This window comes from Pezoporus occidentalis, unplaced genomic scaffold (genome assembly GCF_034315485.1).
Source record: "Pezoporus occidentalis ecotype Australia unplaced genomic scaffold, CSIRO_AGI_Poc_V1 ctg86, whole genome shotgun sequence".
Taxonomy (NCBI): domain Eukaryota; kingdom Metazoa; phylum Chordata; class Aves; order Psittaciformes; family Psittacidae; genus Pezoporus; species Pezoporus occidentalis.
Window position 1 is genome coordinate 4,998,364 of NW_026916220.1, and position 12,865 is coordinate 5,011,228.

The 12,865-nt window shown below is 50.7% G+C and overlaps 1 protein-coding gene across 1 annotated transcript in view; it reads left to right on the top strand.

Annotated features, from left to right (window-relative positions):
- Window positions 1-12,865, top strand: part of B4GALT1 (beta-1,4-galactosyltransferase 1) — a 28,315-nt gene that overhangs the window by 3,557 nt on the left and 11,893 nt on the right. Inside the window, exon 2 of the mRNA XM_062604440.1 lies at window positions 10,230-10,465. Within this exon, the coding sequence (XP_062460424.1) occupies window positions 10,230-10,465 (236 nt within the window). The remainder of the gene's footprint in view (window positions 1-10,229; window positions 10,466-12,865) is intronic.

Consider the following 12,865-nt stretch of genomic DNA (forward strand, 5'->3'; position numbering starts at 1 on the left):
GGTCTCTGGAGCCTTCTCCAGGCTGAACAAGCCTGGCTCCCTCAGTGTGTCTTCATAGCAGAGGTGCTTTGGCCCTTTGATCGTGGCTTCCTCTGGTCTCACTCCAACAGGTTCACATCCCTCTTGTGTAGTTGTCTCCAGAGCTGGATGCAGGACTGTAGGCGGGGCATCACAAGGGCAGAGGGTCAGGATCACCTCCTTCAACCTGCTGGTCATGCTCCTTTTGATGCAGCCCAGTATACAGTTGGCTTTCTGGACTGTGAGCGCACACTGAAGCTGGCTCATGTTGAGCTTCTCATCAGCCAACACTCCCAAGGCCTTCTCTTCAGGGATCTTGGGCATGCAGGAAAAACAACTGCTTCTTTGAAATGTCAGGGTTCTGGGTAGAAACTGATGCTTCCCGCTGTTGGCAATTCATGTTTAACAATAAAATAAGAATCGAGGAACAAGCTCCTTTGACCAGCTTCTGGGTGAGCAGCTGTCGTTTGGTTGGAGGACCTATGGCATGGGCTTTGTCTTCCATGCACTGCTTCTGGTGCCTGTGTAGTCAGTGTGTGCAGTCACTCTAACTTGTAGATACTGAAGTGATGAGGGTATTCTGATGCTTTGAGGTTTGAAGGAGACTTGTGGTGATGCTGAGTGCCTGTATTGCAGAAGTTTTTAGAGGTGGTATGCTGCCTGAGACACCAGCAAATTCACAGATAATCTAGATTAAGGCCTCTGTATACGTGGACATTGCATGTGCAGGAGTGGAGGATGCTTTAGCACTGGCAGAATCCTAGCAGAGCATAATTTGGGGCCAGAGAGTGAAAACTCAAGAGGTGCTGGGAATGCTAGTTTTTAAGGAGGTGGTGGCTGTGCCAGAGGGGGCTGTTAGGTTTGGCATGCCTGGGGTCTGGCTCCTGTCACATTGCCCACCTGCAGTCATGGGCTCTTGTCTTGCTGGGGAGGATGGATTCTGCCCCAGAAACTGCAGGCGAATCTATGAAGCCACTTATGATACCAAGTGGTGTAGAAGGCATTTGCTTTACATGCAACATCTCACCCTGCTCTCACTTGAGCCTGCTATTGTCTGATGTGCCTTTTTTTGCTTGTTATTTTGAACCTTTCCAGTACAGCTGCTATCTCTGCCTCTTCCCACCACCCCTACCCACCCAGCCTGGATTCTGCAGGCTTTACTTTGGTGGCTGCAAATTGGGGTTTGTGCAGTGTCCCTCCACTGCCTTGTGTTGAAAAAGTAAAACAGAAACTCAGAAAGGAGAGCATGGAGAGGGCTGAGGGGAGGGGGAGCTCACATGTGGACTAGTTTGCTCAAGTTTAGGCTTTCTTGGCCTCAAAAGAGGGGTTGAGAAACTGTTAAACTCCTCCAAAGGGTATGTTTAAGCTGTTTGGCAGGGAACAGATGTGCAATCCTGGTAACACTGCTGACAGCTCCACAGCTACCCGTGCGGTTGGGAGCACTCGCACCTCCGAAGCGCAGTCTTTCTCTGCCAGCACAGCAGCCTCTGTGGTGAGAGCACCCCTAGCATCCTCTTAGCTGGTCAAAGTGGAGGTCAAGGACTATTCATTGGCCTTGCAAACGGAAAGGTACTGTGCCTGCCTGGAGCGCAGCTGTTTCAGGGATACAGCACCACAGATGGAATGTGCTGGGAAGGAAAGTTTCCCATCTTATGCAAGTAGAGTTTTATAATGTGCTCGTTCCTCTGCCAGCGTTGATCTGAAGCAACAGCTAGTTTCCTTGGAAATTGGGCCAAGTTTGTGTTTGGAAGGAGATAGGCATTCGCAGCTTCCCAAACTGCACTGGGATGCAGAATTCAGTTCAGTTTTCAACTTTCCTCCTCTGGTGTGGAGCTCCTTCGTGTGACTTCACTCAGCAGATGAAGGACATTGTCACTGTGTTAAGGCCCCCCTGCACCCCAAAGGATAGCGTGCTGAGGGTGCTCTGGGTATGGTGGCCTCAGAGGCAGCCTGAGGAAGAAGGTGCTGTGCTCCACTGCTCACCCTCCTCCTCTCCTGGCAGCATCCTGCAGCCACTGCTCCACTCCCTCCTGCACACTCTTCTCCATAGAGCAGGAGGGGTTTGGGGACACAGTGAGCCAGCCTACAGCAGTGCTGCAGTGGTGGTGCCAAAGATGTGGGTTTTCTGGGATGTGGATAGAGGAGCAGTGTCAGCTCACTGAGCCCTGTCTCTCTGGCCTGTGGAGACAGCACACAGGTCAGCCTGTTGCCCCTGCAACAGCATTTTCTACTGTACGAATCAGTGCCCAGAGCCCCTTGCCTGCAAAAAGTGCTCGGTGAGCCGGGCATGGATTAGCACCTCCAGGCAGGTAAGCAGTGGCTGCTGGTGGCACCAGGGAATGGCAAACAGCCTTTCCAGCTGCCTCTCAGCTGCAGCTGAGCTGCTACTGCTCAGGGCAGTCCTGAAGCCGCTGCAGATGTTTGCTTGGAAGTGGGCTGCTTTGCCACCTCCCCATGTAGGACTTGCTTTGAGAGCACTTGCCTGCAAGCACATCTTGCTGAAGCTGGAAACGTCCCTACAAAGGCTTTATGGAGTGGGTTTCCCTGTGTGCTGGGGCAGTGGGGTTTGGGCAGCATTGCCCCAGGCATGCAGTGCCCTGCTTCTGTGCTCACCTCCCTGCTGCTTGCTGGCAGCACCCCATGCTTTTAGGGGTGTGCCAGCCCTGGCATGATTTTATGCAGACAGACACACCTCCACCCCACCCAGGACAGCACTGGGATCTGGGTGCAGGCACTGCTAATCGCGTGGGATGGGATGGGGCAGGAGAGCTGGGGGCTGCCTTGTTTGTTGAGGCTGCCCTGGCAGAGCTGTGTTCCTGGGATGCCACTCATCCTGGGATTGCTCCTGTCTTCCCATCCTGCCCCACGGCAGGGTGGGGGTTCCTGGTGGGGGGCAGCTCAGCCTTTTTCTGATCCCGGCCCCTGTGTTTATTTGTTTTGAGTTTGCTGTTTGAGGGCCTGGAATTTAATTTCGCAGAGGCAGTGAGAAGGGCTAATCGCATGCAGATTGCCCGGCTCAAAGGGAGACAGTTCAAAGCCGCCCCCGTGAGCGTGTGCTGGATTTCAGCCACCAATGAGGACTGTGGTTCTCTCCCAACAGTACCTTCTCATGGAAACAGCAAACTTTTTCCTTTTCTCTTGAAAGACACCATGTCCTGATGGTGTGAGACCTTGTGTTGGAATAGGCAGTGTTTGGAGTTGGATTAAGCTGCGTTTGTCTCTGTCTGTAAGTGCTCAGTTAATCATACAAACCTGACATCATGCAGACCCAGTGCTGCCAGTGTATGTGATGCACCCTCGTGGGTTTTTCAGCCTGTTTCCCACAGTCAAAGATGACACAGTGTGAACCTGCCTAAGACAGGCCCTGCACTGGTGTATCAACAAACTACAAGACTCAAGCCTTGCACTGGCCTGACATCTGTAATGGGGTGCAACTTTGCCTGTGTAGACCAGCAAAAGAAAACATATCCTCGTCCTTGGGAAGGCTTTGTTTCCTCATTGGGATATTTCTAGCCAGACCTAAGGATTATTTTCCTTTAAGAACACTCATGGGGGAGTGACATGTGCAGGCAGCAAGGGGCAGCAGCTGCCACCCAATCTGCAAGGAGGCAGAGGTGTTTTCATAGAAGCACAGGAGGGTTAGGGCTGGAAAGGACCTTAAGATCATATAGTTCCAACCCCCTGCCATGGGCAGGGGCGCCTCACACTGGACCGTGTCATACAGTGGTTCGCACGCCAGGACAGGGGCTGCTTAGGGAACCAGTCCCATCCTCCACCATGGGGCTGTACCCCTTTTTCAAGCCTGGCTGGTCCTGTCAGCATAGGTGCTGGCATGGCTCTGAAGTCGAGCTGATTTTAATGGGAAATGCTTGCTTTGCTGAGCTGTGGGATGCAGGTACCTGCCTGCCCTGGAGTGCTGCGTGGGTCTGAAGGACCCCTGCTCCACAGCCTGGGGTGGGGAGACGTGCCCCTGCATTGTCTGGGGTGGAGCGGGGTTTGTTTTTCCCAGCCGTTCCCTTTTCTGCTGGGCCCCTGCAGAGATAGGTTTGGGTTGGGGTTTTTTCCTTCCTGAAAGTTTTGCTTCTCTTTTTCCAGCTTTCTTTTCTCATGAGTTTTGTCTGAGCCCAGCAGTGCGGGTGTGCACCTGGCTCAGCAGCTGGAGAGCACTCATCCAGGGCAATGGAAACGTTCTCTGCGCTGTTTGGAGAGGCATTCTGTCCAACCTCCGTGCTGCATGCTTTTGCTTTCATTCTCATCAAATTAAATACCTGAGGTTTGCACCTGGCTTAAGGCGTGCAGGTGAATTGTGCCACTTTTCCCAGAGGAGTGCTTGGGAGGGCGGTTTGCTCTGATGGGTACCTCTGTAAACCGACCCATGAGCCCAGCTGCTCTCCGTCACATCCCCTTCTGATGGGGCTGCACTGCCCTCCTGGGGAAGGGGTTCTTCTCCACCCCATCCCACCTGAACCCCTCTGGGCTGCCCTTCATAGCTGCTGCCCCACCTTGTATTACCTGCTACCACCTTGGATGGAACGCGATGCTGCCCACCTTGTGATGGTATATAAGGGTATAATTCTGGGCATCGCTTCTTGAGTTTTCCAGTCTCTTCTAGTATCTGTGGTCCAGAGAGACTGGAGCAGCTTCTAAATTTGTTCTAGCATCCAGCCAAGCAGATTCTCGCTGTTGGTGCAAGTTCCTCTTGTTTGGGTTAGGGGGATGCACACCAGTGAGGATGCATGCTGACAGCCTCATGCAGCAGGAGGATTATCTGTTGTGGCACGTGTGGCTGCTGGGAAGTAGGGGATGGGAAGATCACCAGGGCTGTGGGGCTAGTTCCTGCAGCTTGAGTGTTGTGCCACCTCTGGTGTTTCACAAGCCTCACCTTTTGCTTCATGTGAGAAGCTGCTTCCTGTTTGTGTACAGCATGATGGCTGCCCCGGCATCTGAGCCTGCACGGTACTTTTCCTGTGCACCTTCCCTTAGAGCAGGAACACTTCTGAGTGTCAGAGATGGGGGGAAGGAGGAGGCTGGCTTACTTTTGTGTGCACCTTTCCTATTACCCTACCACTGCCAGCTGTAAATCCTCCTTTCACAGTCTCTGAAGTGTTTGCTTTGGGTGCGTGCTTTTGCCAGCTTCCAGCAGCTGCTTACTCCTGTTTTCGAGGTTTTCTTTTGCTACAAATATACAGTGGAGGCTTTCAGAGCTGTTGTTGGGACTCCAGAGGAGGTCACAAGGATGATCACAGGGCTGGAGCACCTCCTGTGTGAAAATGGTCTGAGAAAGTTGGGAGAAGAGAAGGCTGCTTGGAGACCTCATAGCAGCCTTCCAGTATCTGAAGGGGGCTGTCCTGGGTTCAGCAGTAGTAGTCATTTTTCTCCTTCTTAGTAGCTGGCGCAGTGCTGTGTTTTTGACTTTCAGCATGAGAACAGCGCTGATAACACCAATGTTTTTAGTTGTTGCTCAGTAATGTTTAGTCTCACCAAGGACTTTCTGAGTCTCATGCTCTGCCAGGAAGGAGGGGAAGCCGGGAGGAATCAGAGACAGGACACCTGACCCAAAGTGACCAAAGAGGTATTCCATACCACAGCACATCATGCCCAGTATATAAACTGGGGGCAGTTACCCGGAGGGCTAGATCACTGCTTGGGTCGGGCTGGGTATTGGTCGGCGGGTGGTGAGAGGTTGTATTCTCTTTCCTTGTTATTTCCCTTATCATTATTATATTGGTGGTAGCAGAAGTGATTTGCGTTATACCTTAGTTACTGGACTGTTCTTATCTCAACCCGTAGCAGTTACATTCTTACCATTCTCCTCCCCATTCCTCTGGGAGCAGGGGAAGGAAGAAGAGGGGGGGAGCGAGCGAGCGGCTGTGTGGTTCTGAGTTACCGCCTGGGCTTAAACTATGACAGGGGCCTACAAGGATGCTAGAGATGGATTCTTCATCAGGGACTGCAGTGACAGTACAAGGGGCAATGGGTTCAAACCTAAACAGGGGAAGTTCAGGTTAGATATAAAGAAGAAATTCTTTACTGTGAGGGTGGTGAGACACTGGAACAGGTTGCCCAAAGAAGTGGTAAATGCTCCATCCCTGGCAGTGTTCAAAGCCTTAGGCAACATGGTCTAGTGTGAGGCATCCCTGCCCATGGCAGGGGGTTGGAACTAGATGACCTTAAGGTCCTTTCCAACCCTAACTATTCTATGGTTCTATAAACTCTGTAACTCTGAACCCAAAGGGTGTCTGCCTACAAATCCTAGGCCATATGGGTGACCAGAGTTAGAAGTCCGCATAGCTCTGTCATGCCTGCCTGTTTTTAGCAAGGGGCTTAATATACAGTGACTCCTATGTCAGGCAGTCATCTTGACCAGGAGCAGAAAAGATTGAAATGGAGCGAATTGGGCTGAAAATTTTACCTAGTAAAAACAGATAGGGATAGAGTTTTGGCCAGTGGGACAGCACTCGCAGCAAGCTTCACATGCTTTCATGGCATCAGCAGACCATGTCCTGAGTTGGCACCCTTGTGAGACAACAGTCTTGGGGCTTCTTGCTATCCAGGCAGTCAAATTTCAGTAAAAGTTATTTAAAATTAGCAACTGGAACCATGATTCTGATCGCCAGCTGGAAAGCCCATGTTTGCAGATTAAGCTTCAGCCTTGTCCTGCATGGGAAGTGAACTGGAACCACTGATGCGCAGCGGGTAGTATGGTGCTTTTTGTCAGTCACATTGCTTTACCAGGTCTAGCTTGTTTTAGTCATTCTGTATTTGAAAACAGCCTATTCAGGTTTTTCACCTTTTTTGTATTCTTACTGATGCCAGTGAGTGTATTAACCGGGTGATTTGAATCAAGCCTGCCTCCAAAGCGGCTGCCTTCCTGTACATGTACAATGCCAGTGCCTGGGGTCTTCTCACTGACCTTCGTGTAGGCTGCATCCCTCGGGGCTGCATTTGTAAGAGGGTGTGTTGCCTTTAAACTGATCTGATTAACTGGAGGTCAGAGCAGCACAGATCGTCTCTCAGCAGTGTCTGTCAGGACCCTGAAACTGCTAAATATCTGTCTTCCTCACCTGTTTTTTATCATGAATGTGTTTTCCTCTCCCATCTCTTCCTTGCTGACCTTCCAGCCTCCTGAAGGCAAACAAGAGCAACGACTGGCAGGGTTAGTTGTCCATGTTTAGCCCTGAGGGGCTGGTGAGTGCCAGCCTGCAAAAAGCCTTGCTTGGAGTGTCCTGGATAGCCTGTGGCTAGCCTTGCCCAGCTGGAGCTCACAAACAACCAGTAGGAGATTTCCCCTCTAAATTTTCCTAAATGGCAAACTTTTGTGATGTGCGACATTAACGGAGCCTTTGTTTGTTAAACCAGAAAGCATCCTCTGGCCTGATGGGGCTTGCAGTTTCCTGGGAGCAGCTGGGAGCAGAGAGCTCATCTCTCTGCGGCAGGAAGGGGCTTGCTCCCTGGGACAGCAGCCGCCCGGCGCCTGGGAGCGGGTGGTGCTGGCAGGGCCCTGTGAAAGGATGTGCTGCTTCCGCCCTTCTGCTTCCTGCAGTGTCCGGCTGTGTCGGTCCTGCTGCTGGCAGCAGGGCATGAACAAGGCAGGGAAATAGCATCCTTGAGCACAGATGCCCGGCATAATCCCATTTGCTGACTATGACCATGGTTAAGTGAACCATGCCCACTGCAACACCCTTTGCTATAGGCATCATGCTGGCTGTGCCAGTCTCCTACTGAAGGTAGCACTGAGGGCCAGAGGGATGGGCAGGGGGAAGCAGGCATGGATGTGTGCTGGGGCCAGAGGCAGCTCTGAGGGAGCACTCACTGCAGAGAAGAGGTACCTACATTCAGAGGAACAGATGCACTCTCCCAGCTCCTACTGTGCTGCTCTGGTGCCTGCCCCCTGCCTATCCTACTGCATGGGGAAGCTGTGCCCCATGCCTGCTCATGCCACTGCATGTTCCTTCCTGTGCTGGTTCCTCCCATTCTTGCCTCTTCCTCCCACTGCAGAGCGCCCTCCAGGCTCTCCCTGCAAGCCGCTCTCTCGACCGGGGAGGCTTTGGCCCTAGCTGCGGCAGACGTCTGCAGGACCCGTGGGGCAGAGAGGGTGGGGAGCTGAGCAGGCACACTAGGGTAAAGCTGGGAACCATGAGGGTGCTGAGGGTATGGACAGATTGATCCCAGTGCTGGAGCCTGAGAAATCACTGCCTTCTTTCTCCTTGTGCAAGAGAAACATGCAGGCTTACCTGTTTAACCTGGGATCAGGAGATCCCTTTGCATCCTGCCTGTGATGCCAGGTCATACAAGGTCTTACCTCCATTGTGCTGGCAGCAAAGCATCCCCGCTGCCTCTGGGGATACACCAAGCACCTCTGCCTGTTTGGCTGGTTTCCTTCTTGCCATCTTCAGCCTTGAGGAAGCACACATTTTGTGGAGCAGCACAACTGAGCTAAAGCAGCTTCTAGATCTGTAAGCAGCGAGTAAGCTGTACACCTGGAGCATTGTTTCTGCCTTTAGTGCAGTCACATCCTGGGGTATACACAAGGTTGATTGGTACTGCCACTGTCTTTCAGAGCTCTAAAAGTCACTTGTGTCTTTTCTCACAGGGCTCTGTGAGGGCACTGTGACACACACACACGGAGACATGTACATGTGTGTGTCCTCAGAGGTGCATTGGGCATCTCTTCAGCAAATGCAAAGAAGAGATGGGAGCTCTAAGGCACATGTGCCAGTGAGTGCATGCACACACATATGTGTTCACACCCATGTGGAGTAGAGGCAGAGGGTACACCAGCCAAATCTCTAAGGAGTGATCCTCAGCCTAGTGTTTATGGTGAAGACCTGCTTTATGTGTGGGGGCCTCAGCATCCCTGCCCCCTGCAGAGGCTTCAGTGGGAACAGGGTTTGCCTGCAAAGCCCAGTTTATTAGCTCACCATTACTGGGAGCAGGACATGGCAGCAAGAGAGGTCCTTCTGCAGACCACTACCGTGCTCACTGGGTTTTTGCAGCCAGCCTGTTCACCAGGGCTGGGGCTGCTGGAAGCAGATACCACAGAAAAGCCAGCTTGGATGTAAAGAGGAGGCATGCACAAAATGTCTGTGATCCAGTGCTGCAGAGCCACGTGGCAGAGCAGAGAAGCCCTGGCAAGCAATGAGCACGTGTGTGCAGGCACGTGAGCCAAAGTCTTGCGGAGTAGGTCTCATTGGCCATATCAGTGCCTGGGGCTGTCGCTGCCCTTTCTCACTGAGTTCAGCTTTGAACAGCTATCTCAGTGGCTGCTGTCCTAGCTGTGGTGCCAGGAGGGCTTCCGGTTTTACACACCAGTTTTGGCATAGATTATTTTGGCAGTTTCAAAACCTGCCGCTGTTGAAACCATATGCAGGAATTGCCAACCACCATGCAAATCTGGATATGCTTTTTGTAGCAGTTCTAATGTGGGACTTCTAATAAATAACAGGCATGCCTACAGAACACGGAAAATAGGAGAGAAAGAAAAAACAAGAACAAGGGTTTTGTTCACTTTGCGTGTGTTTGAGCCTTGGTGTAAGTAGTTGTGTTGGTAGGAGAGCAGGGTTGTTTGAGGAGTGCTCTTCTCTCAGAGCTGTGCAGGATGGGTGAGAGCACAGGGGTAACACTCTTCTGTAGGCTTGTTTTGTGGCACACATGCCAGTGGTAGCACTGCTTCTGCTTTGCCAAGCAGATAGGATTGTAGTGATAGGACAAGGGGTAATGGGTTCAAACATAAACAAGGGAACTTCAAGTTGGATACAAGTTAGAAGTTCTTTACTGTGAGGGTGGTGAGGCACTGGAATGGGTTGCCCAAAGAAGTGGTTAATGCTCCACCCCTGGCAGTGTTCAAGGCCAGGCTGGACAGAGCCTTGGGTGACATGGTCTAGTGTGATGTGTCCCTGGCCATGGCAGGGGGGTGGAGCTGGATGATCTTAAGGTTCCTTCCAACCCTACCTATTCTATGACTCAGTTGGTGTCAGTGACTTGGTTGGGGTCCGATACAAGTAGGCTGCAGCACTTGCAGATTTACTCTGAATTCTGTTGTATGGCTGCTCCAAGCTTCAGCATCTCCGTCCACTGCTGGGATGTTGTGTGCATCCAGCCCTCTGTGTTTAAAGAACAAAACAAACCAGGAAAACAAACATGTAAAGGATGGGTGCTCAGAGAAGCAGATCGTGTGTGCTAAGTTGCTTTGTGCTGTGCCTCTCTTCCAGTTGGTGCGCTACGTGTGGAGTTCTCCCAGCCTGTGAACCTGGACGAAGTGGCGAGACTAAACCCAGAGGTCAAAGCAGGAGGTCGTTTTGCTCCAAAGGACTGTATAGCACTTCAGAAAGTAGCAATAATCATACCATTCAGGAACCGAGAGGAGCACCTGAAGTACTGGCTCTATTACCTGCACCCAATTCTCCAAAGGCAGCAACTAGATTATGGAGTGTATGTTATCAACCAGGTAAGATGCTCAAGGCATAGTCAGGCCTTTATACCACTATGATTAATAGTGTCTGTGCCCCGTGAAACAGAGGAGTGGTTTCTTTGTCCTCAACAGCAGTGGTGTGGCAGGCAGGGGTAAGGTAGCTTTAGAAAATAAATAAGAAAAAAAGAAAAGTGAAAATTAACATGAGCAATTTGAGCAATTTTGCTTCAGTGATTCTGATGGAAAATCTGAGGTCCCTTCTTCTGGTCAGGCACAATTCACTCTGAAGAGCTTCTGCTTAAAGAGCCCACCTGGTGAGGAGGGAGAAAATCCCTAATGACACAACCCAATCTAACAATCTGCTACCTCTTTCCAAATGATTCTTTTTCCCAACTGCTGCAGGAGTTGCATACAGAGATTTTTAAGGTGACACGGTAGCATTAATGCATAATCTGGCATTGGGTGTGTCATAAAGCTGTAGGATTTCACTTTCTTGAGCAGCTTCTATTCTTGTTAGTAATAGTACACAAAATGTCAAGATGAAGAAAGAAAAGCTGTGGCAGTGGAGTCAGGTGAGTGATCTTCAGGTGAATAGAACACAAAAGAAACAAGGGGCTTTTTTGTTGGTTTGTTGCTTTTTTTCCCTCAATATCTGATGGCCTTAGACCTGTCTAAGGAAAGAAAAAGGCATGTTTCATTCCAAATAAGCTGTCTTAATTTATACTGTAATGGTGGTTAAATAATTGAGTGTTGTTCACACCTAGAGAAGCCTAAAATGTATAGGCATTTGCATGGGCTGCAGCGTGAAAGGGCAGATGTAGTTCTGAGGGCCCCGGAGGAGACTGCCAGCTGAACAATCTCACAATACAGTTTCTCAGTGGATATGTATTTATATCCTGTGTTCTCAGCTCTGTGGAAACTGGTGTGAAATAACATGATTCTTTAAATGTAACTCCTTAAATGTGTGGACCAGCTGATGTGTTCGTGCATATCAGACACCATGAATACTGAAAGTGGTCACCCAATTCACAGAATTGAAAGTAAGGGGAGACCTTTTTCTAGAGAGGAAACCAATACTCCGTAACTACTATTTCCCTCACTTTGCTCATTTCCAGGTGCCAGAGATCTGGGCAGGAGCGATTTGTGGGGAATTAGTGATAGCTCCCAGGAACAGCAGCCAAATTGCTCTGGTGTCTGCAGCCAGGTGTGCTTGTGGCTGTGCTGCTGAGGACACAAGGTGTTTCTGCAGCACACTGTGCCCTAAAACTAAGCCCTATAAGTGTCCCTTCCTGTGTAATGCAAAGAACATCCGGTGCTGCTGCGGACCAGCAACGCAGGGCCAGCGCCAGCCCTTCATCCTTCAGGCTGCATTCCTTGCACAGCAACATTTACCTGTGCAAGGTACTGGTGCCACAAGGCTGCTTGAGCCATTGTCCCCACCAGTCACTGGGTACAGATGGGTGATGGAGGCAGGGCAGTGTGCCTCGCTTTCCTGAGTGTGGCTTGGAAGCAAGGTGTGTTGCCAGCAGTGGTCCTGCAGTGGTTTTGCAGAGGACCCGGTCTGGGGACAGTGCTTGTGAGTGAGCAGCCGTCTCTACTTCAAAGAGCAGCCAGGGCAGGCATTTCCCCGTGAGTGATGTTCAAGGATAAGGAAAACAAGGGGCCCAGTCCCATGGGGCTATGCTGGTGCCTGTAAAGGCAGGCAGTGTCGTCTGAAGCCCGGTTGGAGTTCCTGCTGCTGCTGCAATGCTGCATGCTGGCTTGCGTTGCCCTGCATTGCTGGCTCCCCCTCTTCTCTGGTCCTGTCCTCCAGCACTAGGGCTGTGGGGCTGTCTCTGTGCTCTAAAGTAACACTCACTAAAATTACTGAAGCAAATGCTGTTTTCAGACGCATTCTTTGAGCAAAGTTGGGAATGAGAGAGATATGCAGTAGACAGGCTATATACACCCTGGACACATCAAGCAGTCAGATCGAGGTTAGTAAGTGAGACTACTTGATCTGTAAATTAAACATGCTCCTTCTGCATGCCCCTAACAAGTTATGTCTGGAAGAGGCAGAGTGATCAGTGGTAGTAAACCCACTGGATGTGTCTCTCGAGGGTGAGTGGAACACTGAATGTAGAGAGTTGCAGAAAATGTATTAATTCTGCCAGAAATACACTAGGAAAATGGTCTTATTTCTCTGCTGTCTTGACAATTGCTTTTCTCTTTTTCTTGTCTGTCTTTCCCTTTGCATCTGCCCTCGTTTTTGTTTTTTTTTTTATATTTTTCCTTTTAGTGGGGAAATATTACCTTTACTTGTTAATCCTGTCTATATCAAAGCAATCACTGAAGCAAGGAGACTTACTGTGTGATCTGGTTCTTACGCGCTGCCTACGTGCTCTTCTGTGCTCTGCATCTCATAGAAAGAAAGAGGAGCGCTGAGCCCTGCTACTG